Raw genomic sequence first — 18,540 nt, 5'->3', positions numbered from 1 at the left:
GCCACATCTCGAAAGCACAAAAGTGAGTTTATCACTGGCTGCTTGCATTGATAGTGCAGTTGATTTTGTGTTTCTTAATTTTTCAGATATGGAATATTTTCTTTGGTGGTCGATATGTAGTGTTGCTTATGGGCCTGTTTTCAATGTATACGGGTCTTATCTATAATGACGTATTCTCGAAGTCATTGAATATATTTGGCTCATATTGGAAAGTAGAATACAATGAATCAACATTAAGGCACAGTAAAGAGCTACAGCTAGATCCTGCAAAAGAGTTTCTTCAATACCCCTACCCATTTGGAATGGATCCAGTTTGGCAGGTATGTACTGTGGTGTATTCACGTATTTCCTGTTTCTTCTTGTAGGTACTAAAAGTAAGACAAGTTGACATTCCTTGATGTACAATCCATTTAGTCTGATTTAATCAGGTCTAACTTAGTGTCAATCACGGGCTTGTTAGTGATGAAAGTGCTATAATCTGTTGCTATTTTCACTAATTGAGTCATGGAACCTGAAAAGCTACAAATGAAGGTTTTTGTCGAAAATAGGATCACTGGAAAAATAATGTTAGAAAACTTAATCCAACTGTTGTAGCACAAGGCCAAAGATACAGACATATATTTGGGAGGAATCAATTCCAATTCCCCAGATGGTTGTTCAGATTCACATATGCTATGTTTCCAAAACTCACTTGCAGAAAATAAAGGGCAATAACTAGACTAAGCCTGTAGTTTTATTTTTCTTTCTTGTCTGATCCGAGCATATGATCAAGCTCTCGTTATCAAAATTTGCATTAATATGTTCTAAAATAACCAAAGTATGAATGTATTTAATGAGTAAATATGCTAGAAATATGCACAAAAATTCTGCAAATATGCGCTGTGATGTGGAAAATGCATTAAAAATACAAAATACGACAGTGGCAGCTCTGTACAGACTGAAACTACGCATTAACATTTTCTGACATCAAAAACAATAACTTTATTTTGGTAATGAACATCATTCATATTTGTTACAATACAAAATTAATTTCTGGAATGAGATTTTCACTCTGCTGCGGAGTGAGCGCTGATATGAAACTTCCTGGCAGATTAAAACTGTGTGCCGGACCGAGACTCGAACTCGGGACCTTTGCCTTTCGCGCGGGCAACTGCTCTATCAACTGAGCTACCCAAGCACGACTCACGCCCCATCCCCACAGCCTTACTTTCTGCCCACGAAAGACAAAGGTCCCGAGTTAGTCTCGGTCTGGCACACAGTTTTAATCTACCAGGAAGTTTTCATAATTAATTTCTGTTTAAGTTTTCTGGGAGTAAATGTCATTCTTTAGTCTATTGAAAACTGTTTAAAGTCTGAAAAAGTTCTCTTAACTTAATTTGGTGTTAGAGCAGTGGTGCCATTAGGAAAGTAGTCCTTTTAAAAATGTTTCTCAAATTTCCCCACTAATGTTAATCGAACATGACAAATAAAATGTAATTCCCACCTTTTGTACTTTAAGAGAAACAGTGTACAGCATCACCTGGTCACTGCTTCTTGGTAACAGAATCACCTTTTCCAGAATGGACACCTTTTTCCTTGACTGTTTACTTATGCTAGATTACTGAAGTTTGATGTACACAATTTGCTAGGAGTTCTTGCTTTGCTTTGCTTTGATAACTACGTGCAAGCTGTACAAATTCTCTGGTTTCAGAGGAAGCAAAATCAGTGTAAAAATTAAATTAGACTTTCAGATATTCCATCACTCACAAAGAGATTGTGCTCTGCAATCGACACCACCATTGTGATTATACCCTTTGGGGAAAAAATATAAAAGAAGTTGAAAACTTGTAAAATATGGTGTTATGTAAGGAGTTACATATCTTAATAGTTACAGAAAATACAGAGGCATTATACAGAAAAAATACAGTCTTACAATACATGTTAGTAAATAATAACCTTTGAAAATGTATCCCATGTTATTTAAGGTTAACAGCATCTCTTCCACCTAAGGTATTATTTTCAGAAATTCTGTCTATAGCATCCAATTAACAAGCTGGTTTCAGTGCAGTTGAATGCCCTAGAGCTCAGTGTATTGTGAATGAAATATTTAATTTGGGATATGGAACCATGTTAAAGCAAAGTATCCATAAAAAGTGAGTAGTAGAATGAGCTGTGGTTGGGAATGGTTGTAGGCTGTAAGAGTTCACAGACTCCAATATGGAGGACATAATATTAGGCATTTCTGGCATAGAGAAGTAGCTGAAAGAGCTGAAAACAAGTAAGTTTCCAGGTCTCACATTGACACCTTCCTTAGCTTCCTAGATTTCTGAAAAGCATTTGACATGGTGCCCCACTCCAGACTGTAAACAAAGACACAAGCATACAGTATAGGTTCCCTAATTAGGGAGGTATCAAAACCTTAGCCTGATAATATTAAATTTGACACATTACATCCCTTTTCCCAGGAGTTATCAAAGGTATTAAAACAAAACTGTCCCAGGATATAGAATCATACCTTGTACATTCAGTGATGTACTATTAACACTCTGCCATTCGGCGACACCACAGTGGTGTTGTGCGCAAAATAGCGGTCAACAGCCGGTGACACAGTGGTGTCATGAGCATAGTATTGCACAGTGGCCGGTGACAGCACTTCAGTATCTTTTGCATTCTGTTGGTGTTTTAACAGTAAGTTACACACGTCAACAAGTTTTTTGTTTTTATAAATACTTGTGCCCTTTAATCATGGCAGATGAGAGACAATACGATTATTTATGATGAATGCGCGGATGTCTTGTCTGACGTTCTGGACGACTTGGCCGACTGGGAAGAAGACACTGGATATCAAAAAAATTAAAGTGATGAAGAATCATTGGAAGATAGTGAAATACATCCAAGAAGAATTCAGCGAACACTAAGGTTGCCAACTTATTCAGATGAATCAGTCGAAGAAGACAGTGGTCAGACTTGGATTTACGGAGGACCAATAATAAATTTGAAGGATCTACGGGTCCAAACATATTTCCCAAAGATACACAGAGCGTCGAGGATATCGTAGAATTATATATTGGGAATGATCTATTTGAATATATTAGCAACGAAACCAATGAGTACTACAGTCAAAATTGCAATAGAAGGAAAGTGGATAAAAAAATATGCCAAATTTGTTGACGTTATGGGACCTGAACTTTGAAAATGGTTTGGGCTTGCTATCCTTATGGGAATTGTAAATAAAGCAAGGATTGATGATTGTTGGTCAACAAATCCAATATTTCTCAAAATGATATCCCACAATCGATTCAGACAAATATTACCAATTTTACATTTTTCCAACAACAACAACAACAACAACAACAACAACTACTACTTCTACTACTAACTGCATAATGCCGCCCGGCTTTTCAATGTGCAATTCGTAATTGATTATTTTTCCAAAAAGTTTAAAGAAACTTTTAAATTAAGTCAAAACATCTCAATTGATGAAGGAATGATACCTCATTCAAGATATACTCCGGCTGTGGACAGCCTTTAGCAAAAACAGTGATGAAACTATTGACACCTTCTTATGGAAAGTGGCATCACTTCTACATGGATACTTATTATAACAGTGTAGAACTTGCAGAGAAGTTACTTGAAAAGAAAATTAGAGTTTGTGGAACTATACGGCAAAATAGATTTCTGGAAAAATTAAAGCGCGCAAAAGTCAATGAGTTTGAAGCTTGTCAATGACGGAGAGGTGAAGTACTCGCACAGGTATGGAGAGCTTTGGAAACTAAAACAATACGAATGATCTCTACAATACATAATGCCACTTTCACTGACACTCCAAGAAAATGCAGAAGAACCAATTACACACACAAAAAAACCCTGAAAGTGTACTAGAATACAACAAATACATGAAAAGAGTGGATCAGGCAGACCAATATTTGAGTTATTACCCTATATACAGAAAAACTATAAAATGATCAAAAAAAGGTTGGCATGATCCTCTTTAATTGCGCATCATTTAATGCATTACGTACAAGTCAATATTTCAATACAGAACATAAGTCTCAGATTTCACGATTTTTTTATTGAAAGTATCTGATTCGTGGATAAGACTATGTACCTGTTGCTGAGTAAAAATTGGAGGTTGCCTCTACATCGCGTACGTCTCATCATCCAGTTGACAGACTTTCCGGTCACATGATGCCACACCAACTAATACTTATTTCTGTAACAAATAAATGAAAATGAAAAAACTGCTATATATGTTAAAACAACTTAATGTGAAAGTCCTGTGGAGTTGCGTTAAAGTCTTGGAGACTATTTTGCTGCGTATCATATGAAAGAGAAATACTAACAAGGGAACCTCCCCATCGCGCACCCCCCCCCCCCCCCCCCCCACTCAGATTTAGTTATAAGTTGGCATACTGGATGGGCCTTGAAAAACTAAACACAGATCAATCGAGAAAACAGGAAGAAGTTGTGTGGAACTATGAAAAAATAAGCAAAATATACAAACTGAGTAGTCCATGTGCAAGATAGGCAACATCAAGGAGAGTGTGAGCTCAGGAGTGCCGTGGTTAGCATGAGCAGCTGCAGAATGAGAGGTCCTTGGTTCAAGTATTCCCTCGGGTGAAAAGTTTACTTTCTTTATTTTTGCAAAGTTATGATCTGTCCGTTCGTTCATTGAAGTCTCTGTTCACTGTAATAAGTTTAGTGTCGCTGTTTTGCGACCGCACCGCAAAACCGTGCAATTAGTAGACGAAAGGACTTGCATCTCCAATGGGAACCAAAAACATTTGATCGCAAGGTCATAGGTCAACAGATTCCTCCACAGGAAAACACGTCTGATATATTCTATACGACACTGGTGGCGGCATGTGCGTCACATGACAGGAATATGTTGTCGACCCACCTAACTTGTACACTTGGCGAATGGGTAAAAAGCTTCTTCTACCTTGCCCGATTTAGGTTTTCTTGTGGATGTGATAATCACTCCCAAAAAAGTGATGAAAACATAAGCGTTTGTCACATAAACTGAAAATAAAAAGTTAAACTTTTCACCCGAGGGAAGGCTTGAACCAAGGACCTCTCCTTCCGCAGCTGCTCACACTAACCACGGGACCATGGCACTCCTGAGCTTGCTGTTTCCTTGTTGTTGCCTATCTTGCGCATGGACTACTCAGTTTGTATAATTTGCTTATTTTTTCATAGTTCCACACAACTTCTTCCTGTTTTCTCGATTGATCTGTGTTCAGTTTTTCAAGGCCTATCCCCTGTGCCAACCTATAACTAAATCTGAAGGGGGGTGCGATGGGGAGGTTCCCTTGTAAGTACCAAAGACAATGCAAATAAATACATGAAAAAAACGAATTTTGTATATATTTACGTATGTATATCTTCGAAATTTCTGAAAGTAGTGGAACAGGGTTGAGAACTGATGAGAACTAACGATGAGATTAGTAAAACTTAACAATTTATAATCTCCCGATGCTGTCAAGAATGGCTGATGACAAGCCAAGTAATCAGACTTAGCACTGCTAGTGTCAAGCGAATAGATTTGTACGAAACGTGTGGACAGAAAAGTGTTAAGTATCTAACTTTGTTAGGAATCGAGATACAAATTTTTTAACAAAGGTCTTTAAAAATTTATTTAATGTTTAGAAAATTTTTTTATGCAATTCTACATACACATAAACATAATACTATTGTCAAGAAGAGACAAAAATTTCAGAGATTTAGCTTCAATAGTTTCTGATATATTGAGAAACATTCGTATTTTTACAGAAATTGCAGCTGAAAGTTGGAGTAAAGGAAAACTCACTATTGAAAGAAGAGAGAGCCTAAAACTCTCCTGCTTTTGTAATCCTTATCTTCTTGACGATCAGCTAGATGCTGTCTCTTTCCATCTGAGGGATTTTGTTGCATCTGTTGTATTTATGACCATTATTTCTGCCTTGGAGAGTCACTGTCTATCCAGTTATTGTAGGATTGCTTCTATATTACGGTCAGACTTTATTCCAAATTGCTTCAGAACTTTTATTCTGTCTGCATTTTCTTCATTGAAGATCATCACAGCATCATTGACCTCAGTCTTCAGTGTTTTGTGGCACAGTGGCCCATAAGCATTGTTGAAAGACTGATTTACATTTTGAGTTGGCTTATGAGGCACTTGTACAGAAGGTCTGGATGTGGTAGATCTCTATACACTAGCTTCATTGTTGCTCCAACTGCTTCAGGGATGGTGTTCCTATGAGTATATTCAGTTCCTGCTGTTTCAGCTTTGCAGTATTTACACCAGTCAATTGAACAAAAGTTGTGTAGTGGCTTCTCATCACTTGATGTCTTGTGCAAAAATGTTGCGCATACTGCTTTTCTCATTCCTTCCAGGTTGGTTGTTTTCTTTCTAATAGCTTGGCCATAGTATTCATTTAACTGATTGATTGTTTTTCCAGTCAAACGTCTTCTGATAGTCATGCTGTCTTCAAGTTTTTTGGTAGAAAAGTTCTGTCCTACTTTATGGTCGTGTACCCATTTGTTCCTGGACTGACACACATTCTAACTTCTGTGGTATTAGGTCATCATAGGGCCTGCTATCAATTACTCATTTGAATGAACTGGAATCACAATCACCAATGAATTTGGCAAAATGAACCTCACATTGTTCTTGAGAGTGCTGATAGATCTTTCCAGCTGAGTCTCTTTCCATTCCTCCACTGGTTCCCTGACAGCCACTTAATGCAACTGTTTCTTGTAATTATTGGTACCCACTGTGGTGCATCCATGGCGATCTTTTGACAATACTTAAAGTACCTTCCCACTGTCGCTACTTATGGTAACTGTGCAAAAATTTTTACATTGAAGGTGCCTTTTCTGCCATGAGCCATCAAATGCTATGCAAATTTCATTGTTACCATCATTTTCTTCAACTACTTCCACTGTTTCAGACTGCATTGATACTTCTGCAGTTAACCCCAGGGGACTCACGGTCCTTTCGTGAGTACGTGCGTGGTGAGCACGGGGCCCCGAGCTACTGCAGCCTTCCTTCTTCCCTGGGCTGCATTTCCTTTCCCTACTCCTTCTTCCCCTCTGCCCTCTCCTCTCCCTCTCTTGGTGTCCTTGTGTATGTTGGCCCCGCTGTCCTCCTGGTTATGTTGGCTTCATGATTTGGTTTTGTTGAGTAATTATCTCATTCTTTTGGCATCCTCTGGTCCGCTTCTGGAGTTTGACCTCCATTACTAAATTTCTATTCTGTAGTGCGGGCCATTTGGGGAAGAGCACCTTACCTAGTGTCTCCGGCGTGTGCCCTCCTAGTTCCTTCCATCTTTTCTTTCACGTCATTGTCTGATGATACGGTACATAGCCAGCATGGTAGCCAGCCTGTATGGTGGGGTCGCTATGTACCCTTTTTGTTGAGCCCCCTGAAACCCCAGGTATCAGATACCTGAGCTGTGACCACCTCATGTAAGCCTATCAGTGGTTGCTTGTCATCCTGGAGCATTAGAACTTCTGGCAATGGCCACTGTGCCAGATGGCTCTTGCTGTGGCTGGTTGGCGCTCGTGGGGAGAGCCCCTGATGGGAGTGGATGGTATCATGGCGGACGCTATGCAAATGAAACTCATACGGATCCAGAATGCTGACCATTCTGCTACGCCCGTCTCTTTGAATCGAACTGATTCTTTTAGTGCTGCTTCTTCTGGCCCTTTGGCCTTCCCTCCCCTGGCTAACCCCTGGGAGGAGGGTCAGGCTCATCGGCTAGGAGCGAAACCTTTCCCCTGCTATCTGGTTTGCACCAGGACTGATGGGGATACTTTCACCAATACCAAACCTACCTCTCTCTCTCTCTCTCTCTCTCTCTCTCTCTCTCTCTCTTTTTTTTACACACACACATTGGACATGTTTGGCAAAGTGGACACTATGAGCAAGATGCAGTCGGGTTCGTTGTTGATCAAAACTGCTTCAGCTGCCCAGTCTGCGGCCCTTCGTGCCTGTGACCATCTTTGCATTATTCCTGTGCCCATTACACCCCACCAGCCTTTGAATATGGTTCAAGGTGTAATTTTTCACGTCCTTCAAACTGATGAGGAACTTAGGGACAATCTAGGATGGTGGGGTGTACACACAAAATATCATCCGAAATTGTGCTAAACACATTCTCTGAAAATCATTTCAAGCAGTTAGTTCATGAGCCTACACGAATAGTAAGCAGTTATAAAAACACACTTGACCTCTTAGCAACAAATAATCCTGAGTTGAAAAACGAGCATCAAAACTGATACAGGGATTAGTGGACACACGGCTGTCATAGTGAGACTGAATATTGTAACCCCCAAACCCCCAAAAATAAACGAAAAAAGCAGATAAAAATTCACTTGACACCTTACTGAGAGACAATCCCCTGTCATTCCAAATTAATAATATAAGTGCAGACCAGATGTGGCTTGAATTCAAAGAAATAGTATCAGCAGCAACTGAGAGATTTATACCAAATAAATTAACAAACAACGGAGCTGATCCTCCTTGGTGCACAAAACGGATTAGAACACTGTTGCAGAAAGAACAAAACAAACAAGCCAAATTCAAACAGACACAAAATCCCCAAGATTGGCGATATTTTACAGAAGCTCAAAATTTAGTGCAGACTTCAATGCGATATGCTTATAACAGTTTCCACAACGAAACTTTGTCTCGAAACCTAGCAGAAAATCCAAAGAGATTCTGGTCATATGTGAAATATGTTAGCGGCAAGAAACACTCAATGCCTTCTCTGCGTGATAGCAATGGAGATACTATCAAGACAGTGCTGCCAAAGCAGAGTTACTAAACACAGCCTTCCGAAATGCCTTCACAAAAGAAGACTAAGTAAATATTCCAGAATTCGAATTGAGAACAGCTGCCAACATGATTAACATAGAATTAAATATCCTTGGAGTAGTGAAGCAACTCAAATCACTTAATAAGAGTCTTCTGGTCCAGACTGTGTACCAGTTAGGTTCCTTTCAGAGTATGCTTGATGCATTATCTCCATACTTACTAATCATATACAACCATTCGCTCGAAGAAAGATCTGTACCCAAAGACTGGAAAGTTGCACAGCTCACACCAATATTCAAGAAAGGTAGTAAGAGCAATCCACTTAATTGCAGGCCCATATCGTTAGCGTCAATATGCAGCAGGATTTTGAAACATATATTTTGTTTGAACATTATGAATTACCTCAAAGAAAACGGTCTATTGACACAGTCAACACGAGTTTAGAAAACATTGTTCCTGTGAAACGCAACTAGCTCTTTACTCACATGAAGTGTTGATTTAAATCCCTTGTCAATAACACTCAATTCCATATTTCTGGATTTCTGGAAGGCTTTTGACACTGTACCACACAAGCGGCTTGTGGTGAAATTGCATTCTTATGGAATATCATCTGTTATGTGTCTGGATTTGTGATTTCCTGTCAGAGGGGTCACGGTTTGTAGTAACTGACAGAAAGACATAGAGTAAAACAGAAGTGATTTTTGGCGCTCCTCTAGGTAGTGTTATAGGCCCTTTGCTGTTCCTTATCTATATAAATGATTTCGGATACAGTCTGAGCGTCCGTCTTCCCTTGCTTGCAGATGACGCTGTCATTTATCGACTAATAGTCATCAGAAGATCAGAACAAACTGCAAAACGATTTAGAAGAAATATCGGAATGGTGCGAAAAGTGGCAATTGACCTTAAATAATGAAAAGTGTGAGGTCATCCACATGAGTACTGAAAGGAACTCGTTAAACTTTGGTTACATGATAAAACATTCTAATCTAAAAGCCATAAATTCAACTAAATACCTAGGTATTACAATTACCAGCAACTTAAATTGGAAGGGACACGTACAAAATGTTGTGAGGAAGGCTAACCAAAGACGGCATTTTATTGGCAGGACACTTGGATAATGTAACAGACCTACTAAGGAGATTGCCTACACTACGCTTGTCTGTCCTCTTTTTGAATTCTGCTGCGCGGTGTCAGATCCTTACCAGATAGGACTGATGGAGTACATTGAAGTAGTTCACAGAAGGGCAGCACAATTTGTATTATCGTAAAATATGGGAGAGACTGTCACAGAAAAGATACAGGATTTGGGCTGGACATCATTAAAAGAAAGGCGTTTTTCGTTGCAATGGAATGTTTCTCCTCCGAATGTGAAAATATTTTGTTGACACCGACCTACATAGAGAGAAACGATCACCATGATAAAATAAGGAAAATCAGAGCTCGTAGGGAAAGATAAGGGTGTTCATTCCTTCCACGCGCTATAAGAGATTGGAATAATAGAGAACTGTGAAGGTGGTTCGATGTACCCTCTGCCAGGCACTTAAATGTGATTTGCAGAGTATCTATGTAGGTGCAGATGATGCCTTTAACCTGGCCTTTGAAGGGGATACCCTCTCTGAGAAGGTCATGATTATGGTTTATCAGTGTGACTTGAAGCTGTAAATCCCACCACCTATGAGATGTTTAAAGTGTTTGCATTTTGGACACGTCTTCCCACTGTTCGCAGACCCCTCTCTGTGGTGACTGTGGATGTCCACTCCATGACGGGAGTTCCTGTGTTCACCCTTCTGTATTTGTCATGGCAATCATTATCCATGTTCACTGGCGTTCCCGGCTTATAAGAAGGAAAAGAAGATACAGGAGTATAAGTCCCTTCATCGTCTAACCTACACTGAGGCACGTAAGAAGTATGCATGTCTTCATCCTGTGTCAGTGATGTCTAGCTTTGCTTTACTTATATCTTCACCCCTTCCTGCCCCTTCCTTACCCAGTCCTGAACCCCTCTCCTGCTCCCATCCCCTGCGGTTCCCACATCCTCTCCTCCGGGTGCCGCTCCCCCTCCCCAGTCGGAGAAGTGTCCCACTTCTTCAGCATCTGCCGATCAAGGGCCCCCCTTCCTGGCACCTTCAACCCACAGGTCTGCTGCCACACGATGACCATGGGAACCACGGTCTGTGGACCTCAAAGTTGCCTGTTCTCTTTCTGATCCAGATCTTGTTGCAGCTGGCTCCCTTTTGCTGTGCAGCCATCTTTGATCTCAAACAGAAAAGAAGAAGAAACATAAGCCCCGGGCCAAGGAGCCTCTGGTGTCACCAGAGGTCCTGACCCCACCTTCGCAACCTGACTCTGACCTGCTGTTCGTGGATGTCGCTCTCTCATTGTCGGTGACGGATGGTGACCCGGCGGCATGACTGGCTTTAGCCTGTTCAACCCCATTTGAATCATCGTTTTATGGTTAACCAATGGAATTGTATTGGATAGTACCCTCACCTTCCAGAGTTGAAATCCCTTATTTCGTTGTACTCTGCATCTTATGTGGTTTTACAGGAATCTCATTTTACTGATAATCACTCACAGCCCCTCGTGGGTTCCCGTGCTTTCTGCCGAAATCAGGTCGGCTTCCTGTAGCCTCTGTTGGCATTTGTACATTGGCCCATACGGACGTTGCCAGCACGTGGATTCCTCTTCAAACTACATTGGAAGCAGTTGCTGTTCGTGTCCACCTTGACTCTGGGGTCACACTTTGCAATCTTTATCTCCCTCCTGACAGGACTCTTCAACACTCGCTGCCTTAACTGCCCTTCTTCAGCTACTTTCTCCTTCCTCATCATCCCATGTGGGGCAGTACATTTCCATCCAGTTGGGGTCTTCTCATAGACAAGTTTCTTGCAGACCACGACGTGTGGCTTCTTAATGATAGCTCCACTACCCATTTCAATGCCGTTCATGGTACCTTTGTTGGCATTGATCTTTCTCTTTCTTCTCTCTCCCTCCTCCCTTCATTACACTGGTCACCATGTGACGACCTCTGTGATAGTTGATTCTCTCGCTACCTTCCCGCTCCTCGATGAACAGGTTACCTCATTGGTCTTTCCAGCACGCCGATTGGCCTCTATATATTGTGCAGGTCGTTTTTCTCCCTCTTTGTCGGGTTGTATTGATGATGTCCTTCATGATGTGTCTGATTTGATTGTTAATGCTGCTAGCCTTGTTATCCCACACTCATCTGGACCATTTCGCCCTTGGCAAGTCCTGTGGTGGAGTATGGCCATTGCCACTGCCATACGTGATTGCCGTCTAGCTTTGCAACACCTTAAGAGGCACCCATCCACTGTCAATCTTATTCCCTTTAAACGCCTTCATGCCAAAGCTCTGTTACTTCATCAAACAGAGCAAACGGGTGTGTTGGGAACGCTTTGTTTCTTCCCTCAATTCTACCGGCCCTCTTTCACGGTTATGGGTTACACTTCACTCTCTCCAAGGTTGCCATCGGCAGTCTACTCTCCCGGATCTTGCCCTCCCAGATGAGCTTTGCATGCATCCATTGATTCTCGTGGAACATCTTGCGAGCCATTTTGCAACAGCATCAGCATCAACTTCCTATCGGGCTGCCTTCCTTCACCAGAAACAGTGGGCCGAAGCTTCCACCTTATGTTTTACTCCTTGTCAGACGGATTCTTACAACGGACCTTTTACTGAATGGGAACTTCTTTCTGCACTATCTTCTTCTCATGATGCAGCCCCTGGCCTGGACTCCATTCGTAACCAATTGCTTCAACATCTCACTGCTCCACAATGACAGCATCTTCTCCAGGTGCTTAACCGTATTTGGCTCCAGAGTGACTTCTTTCCTCAATGGAGGGATAGCATCGTGTTTCCTGTCCTCAAGCCTGGTAAGAACCCCCTGTTTGTTGAAAGCTATCGGGCAATTTGTCTGACAAATGTTGGTTGCCAGTTACTTTAATGGATGGTAGCCTGTCGGCTAAATTGGGTCCTCGAATCTCGGGACCTATTGCCCCCTTACCAGTGTGGGTTCCAAAAGGGATGGTCTCCAATTGATCATTTACTTCATTTGGAATCCACAGTTTGGCAGGCTTTTTCCCAGCGCCACCATTTGATTGCAGTATTTTTCGACCTTCGCAAGGCCTATGACATGGCTTTGCGCCATCATATCTTTCTTACACTTCATGAGTGGGGTCTTCGGGGCCCACTCTAGATTTTTATCCACCAGTTCCTGTTCAATTGGCCGTTCAGGGTTCCGGTTGGTACTGTTTTTAGTTCTCCATGGACTCAGGAGAATGGCATCCCACAGGGTTCCGTATTGAGTGTACTTCTTTTCTTCATTGCTACAGATGGACTTGTGGCCTCCATCTGGTCACCCTTGCTCTGTATGTGGATGATTTCTGCATTTGGGTTAGTTCCTCTTCGAAGGCCTCTAGAGTGTGGCAGCTTCAGGATGCTATACGGTGTGCCTCTGTATGGACCCCCTCACATGGGTTTCAGTTCTCGCGGGTGGTCCACTTCTGTCGCCGTACTACGGTTCACAGACATAGAGCTCCACCTCAACGCACAACGATTACCTTTGGTTCCACTGTTTCGTTTCCTGGGGTCTTCTTTTTGACAACCAGCTCACTTGGCTGCCTCATATCAGACTTCTGAAGATAGGATGTTTCCGTAAACTTAATGACCTTCGCTTCCTTGCCCACACTTCTTGGGGTGCAGATCGTTCCACTCTTCTCCACCTTTATCAGCTTTACTGCTCTCTCGCTTGGACTTTGGTTGTCAAGTTTATGGTTCGGCTGCTCTTTCCACACTGTGCCTCCTGGATCCAGTCCACCATCGTGGTATCTGTTTGGCCACCAGTGCCTTCCCTGCTAGCCCTCTTGATAGTCTCCTGGTTGAAGCTGGGATTCCCCCCTCCCCTTTTCTGTTCCCAACTTCTGATTTCTTATGCAATTGCTGTCCGTTCCTCTCCCACTCATCCTTCCTATTCTATCTTGTTCCCAGACCAAGGACGTCACCCAACTGATTCCCGCCCTGGGCGGGTTTAACGATTGAGCTCTGCCTTGCGTCTCTTCGTCGTGATTTTCAGTTTCCTTCTTTGTCCTGTCTCCCCCGCCCCTTGGTTAGTTCCTCAGCCCCAGATTCGGATGGATCTCCGCCGAGTTCCGAAAGATTCTGTCCCTGATGGTGTTCCGGTGTTCCATTGTTTTTTCTGCCGATTTTATGAGAGTTTTGGGATGCTGTTGTTTTTTATACTGATGGATCTAAATCTGCTGATGGTGTGGGGGTATGCCTCCATGTCCTCTGTTGGCATGGAAAACAATCTCCTGCCAACTGCATGTGGGGTGTTTACTGCAGATTTGATTGCAATTTCCCAGGCCCTTACCTTTATTAAATGGTCCCAACTTAATCTTGTTTTGTTATGTATGCAGTCAATGAGTGGCCTTCAGGCTATTGACCGATGTTTTTCCCGCCATCGCGTTTTCTTGGCCATCCTTGACTGTCTCGCTGATCTTCACCATGCTGCTTGTTCTGTTGACTTCCTTCGGGTCCCTGGTCATGTGGGTATCTCAGGTAATGAGCTCGCTGATCGTTTGGCTGGGGGAGCAGTCACTTACCCCCCCCCCCCCCTCCCCCCCCCCCCCACACACACTTCTCTGTAATCCCTCCTGCGGTGGATTTACAGCTTCATATCAAGTCCCACTTCGCACAATCATGAGCCAACTTTTGGGAGGCTACCTCCCAGTCTAATAAACTCTATGCGATTAAGGTGACACCTGTCCCATGGCTTTCTTCCTTCCGTCTCTCCCGAAAGGACTCGACCACCCTGTGTCGTCTCCGCATCGTCCATACCAGGCTGACCCATGATTTTCTTTTGCGTAATGAGCCATCCCCACTTTGTGGTTGTGGAGCCCTCCAGTCAGTAGCCCACATTTTGGTGGAATGCCCCCTTCTTTTGGCTGTGCGTACTAAGTGCAGACTTGCCCGCACTTTACCTTTAATATTGGCAGACAATTCTTGGATGGTTGAACTGGTTCTGAGTTTCCTCCGTGAAAGTTGGTTTTATTTTCAGTTCTAAGGTTTTTAACCTCCCTCTGGAGTAGGGGCAGGGCGGTGAGGGTTGGGGTGTCTCCCACTGTAAGCTGTGTTGGAGATTCCTGACTCCCCTCCCTGGCCAAGATTCTCTTTTCTCTCCCTTTTACTCTGTTTTTATCGTAGATTTGGTTAGCCTCCTTTTAACAGCCGGCCGCGGTGGTCTAGCGGTTCTAGGCGCGCAGTCTGGAACCGCGTGACTTCTACGGTCGCAGGTTCGAATCCTGCCTCGGGTATGGATGTGTGTGATGTCCTTAGGTTAGTTAGGTTTAAGTAGTTCTAAGTTCTAGGGGACTGATGACCACAGATGTTAAGTCCCATAGTGCTCAGAGCCATTTGAACCATTTTGAACCTCCTTTTAACAGTATGCACTTTTACATTCTAGCGGTTGAACGCTTTTGAATAGCAGATGGTCTTCCTGTACTACATCAGAGGTGGATATTTCCTGCCTCTAGCATAGCCTTGGGGTTGCCCACTTGCTGACTTCCCTCCTTTTGTTTTCACCATTGACGACACGACTGCACTTTTACGTGTTTTAGCCTTTTACTCTTTATTGTTATGACTCTTCTGAGATGTAAATCTGTCCGAATGGACCATCTTCAAAACAAGGGACTGATGACCTTGCTGTTTGGTCCCATAAATCCCAATAAACCAACCAACTTCTACAATCATTTTTAGTGTTTCTCAAAACATTACTATGGGAGGCATGACACATTCATTAGAGCACACAAAAGTGTCAGTCCATAGAAATATCTGATGTTCATGTCAAAAAGATTGTTGTTTTTACATTTTTCAGATGTCCAAAATTTATTTCTAGCTTTAAAAACTTGAACAAGTCTTCCAACCTAAGAACTAAACTGTTTATTTTGAAGACATTTTCAGAAATTATTGGATGTGAAGTGTGCTCAGATAGCTGAAGCACTTAAGGTGATCATTCGAAGTGGGAAAACCAGGCTGAGTCTGTCTGTCACAGATTTTCACTTTCTGCCATTGAATTTATATCAGTGCCAGATCATAATTTAAATTTTGTCAAAAACCCATTATGTTGTTAACATACTTGCTGAGGTAAGTGTGACAGGACCACTATTTTTCTCTATATACATAAAGGGATAGGGTCAGCAGCAATCTGTGCCTTTTTACTGATGATGCTATGGTGTACAGGAAGGTGTTGCCATTAGGTGACTGTAGGAGGATATGAGATGACTTGGACAGAATTTTTGGTTAGTGTGATGAATGTCAGCTAGCTCTAGTTGTGGAAAAATGAGTTAATGCAGATGATTAGCAATAACAAATGATTAGCAATAACAAATCCATAAAGTTTGAATACAGCACTATTAGTGCCCTGCTTGACACAGTCAGGTCATTTAAATGTCTAGGGGAAAACTGCTAAGTGTCATGAAATGGGACGAATGTGTAAAGATTGTAGTAGGGAAGGCAAGTGGTCGACTTTAGTTTGTTGGAAGAATTTTAGGAAAATGTTGTTCATCTGTGACCCATTCTTTAGTAGTGATAGTGTTTGGAATCCCCACCAAGTAGGATTAAAGCAAGACATCGAGCTTATTCACACTCTGGCTTCTAGGTTTGTTATTGGTAGGTTCAAATACACATGCAAGTATTACAGATGTGCTTTGGGAATTCAAATGGGAATCGATGAAGGGAAGGTGACATTGTTTCTGGAGAATAGTATTGAGACAATTTAGAGAACCAGCGTTTAAAGCTGATTGCAGAATGATTCTGCTGTATGGATAGCTAGAGTACATTCTATGCACATAGTAAGAGGAAAAATCATTGTTCTGTGTATGAAATAAATCTGAATATACATACATACATTCCTTCCATTTCAGCTGGCTGAAAATAAAATCATCTTCATGAACTCTTACAAGATGAAAATTTCAATCATTCTTGGTGTGCTGCACATGCTGTTCGGAGTTCTTCTGAGTCTTTGGAATCACTTGTGAGTTCCTGATTGTGTGATTTACTTTAAGTATCAGATAATGTTTTCCTCATGAACTTTTATTAGTGTGTGATTTGAAAAATATTGATAGTATTGGTTATTATACAATTGTGCCCATAGATTGTTACAAGCATTGATTTATGTGCGCCTTCATTGTGTCCAACGTAGTTCACAATAGTGAGAATTACAACGTAATATTTTCGTGCCTTCTTTTCACACACACAGCTTAAATCTGGATAAAATCATGTTCAATTTTTGCCACAAGTTTTAAGCATTGTGGAATAAACTTAAACAAAAAGACTCTGCACATTTATTACAAAACATAAAAGAATTGTTTACCGGACTCTTGTGCTTCAAATGATCATTCCTTATAGACCATTGACAATTGACCATTCCTCCTGGGACATCGTATATATGATAACTAAGCAGTAGAAACTCCAGTTTATAATAACTATACAACAGATAGTATAGATTGCTACTCAACGTAAAGATGATCCATTGAGTTGCAGACAAGCACAACATAAAGACCAATGAAGAGACTGTTACACATGCAGCTGTCGGCGAAAGCCTTTTTCATCAAAGAAAATGAACCCATTCACACAAGCAAGCACACTTTATGCACACTCAGCCACCACCATTAGCTCGAACAGAACACACATTTATTGGTTCTGTGAGAATTTGGCATTTAGAATACAAAACATGACAATCTTGAATAATTGTTGAGCAGTTAGTATATGCCTGCACTGTAAATAATTAATGAGGTAACATGGAACATGAAAAAATAAGCTCACAACTTGTTAATAGTGTGTTACACAGTATGGGAGCCTAAGTGCACTCAGTAGCTCCATAATACACACGTATCTTCGTGTACATAAAATACATACAACCCAAAACAGATGAAAACATTAAGTACCATGAAAATTAATAAAAAAAAAAGCAAGAATTATGTGTTGGCTATCAGCATGCATTGCCGTGAAGTCAAATACAAGGATGATACGTGCCTAGTAACACTGTTAATTAGTACCCATAACTGTGAGTATATAATGCACAAAACATTTGCATTAGGGCTCACAGCTGTTTGAATAATAATGCACATACTGCTTACTGATGCAGAATTTATTGCAATACTTGTTAGCTTATTGTTTGTTCAAACATGTGTAAAAGATGCAGTTACACTGTGTACTAATAAACTGGAGATGTGATGCTATAGAATGACACTGTGATTCTAGGGTTGGTCAACACTGAAGAGATTGTTTTTCTGATGTAACTTGGAAAGAAAACTTGAAACCATAATTTAGACACTCCCATTTAAGGCAATCTGCATATCCACATTCTCATTTGCACCTTCACTATTTAATGAGTTGCCACTCCCATGTACAATAAAACCTTACCTGTTTCAAGCAGCCATTATTAATATTATAGCATGGCAGTGCAGTGATGATTTTAGTGCCACATCAGATTAATAATTGCACATGACTGTTGTATGAGCATTGAATGTTGTACATCTGCACATGATGCATTCAGTTTACAGATCATAAATTTTGGGGTCGGGTTAGCGACCAGTGGTTTCATCTTAACAACACTTACATACAAAATAAGTTCAGAACACAATGTTGACTGTAACACAGTACAGAAACACATTTAAAGAGAGCGAATGGTACATTCTAATGATCAGCAGTTATCTGTATTTCCTATTCAGCCATGATTGTGA

The 18,540-nt window shown here is 41.4% G+C and overlaps 1 protein-coding gene across 4 annotated transcripts in view; it reads left to right on the top strand.

Annotated features, from left to right (window-relative positions):
* The window catches only part of LOC126215350 (V-type proton ATPase 116 kDa subunit a 1), a 124,967-nt gene that overhangs the window by 87,717 nt on the left and 18,710 nt on the right, over positions 1 to 18,540 (top strand). For all 4 annotated transcript variants that reach the window (XM_049942036.1, XM_049942037.1, XM_049942039.1 and 1 more), the window contains exons 10-11: positions 87 to 320; positions 16,720 to 16,829. In XM_049942036.1, coding sequence (XP_049797993.1) covers positions 87 to 320; positions 16,720 to 16,829 — 344 coding nt within the window. The remainder of the gene's footprint in view (positions 1 to 86; positions 321 to 16,719; positions 16,830 to 18,540) is intronic.

Source organism: Schistocerca nitens, chromosome 12 (assembly GCF_023898315.1).
Source record: "Schistocerca nitens isolate TAMUIC-IGC-003100 chromosome 12, iqSchNite1.1, whole genome shotgun sequence".
Lineage (NCBI taxonomy): Eukaryota > Metazoa > Arthropoda > Insecta > Orthoptera > Acrididae > Schistocerca > Schistocerca nitens.
The sequence above is the reverse complement of the archived record's forward strand: the minus strand, read 5'-3'. Positions and strand labels throughout refer to the sequence as shown.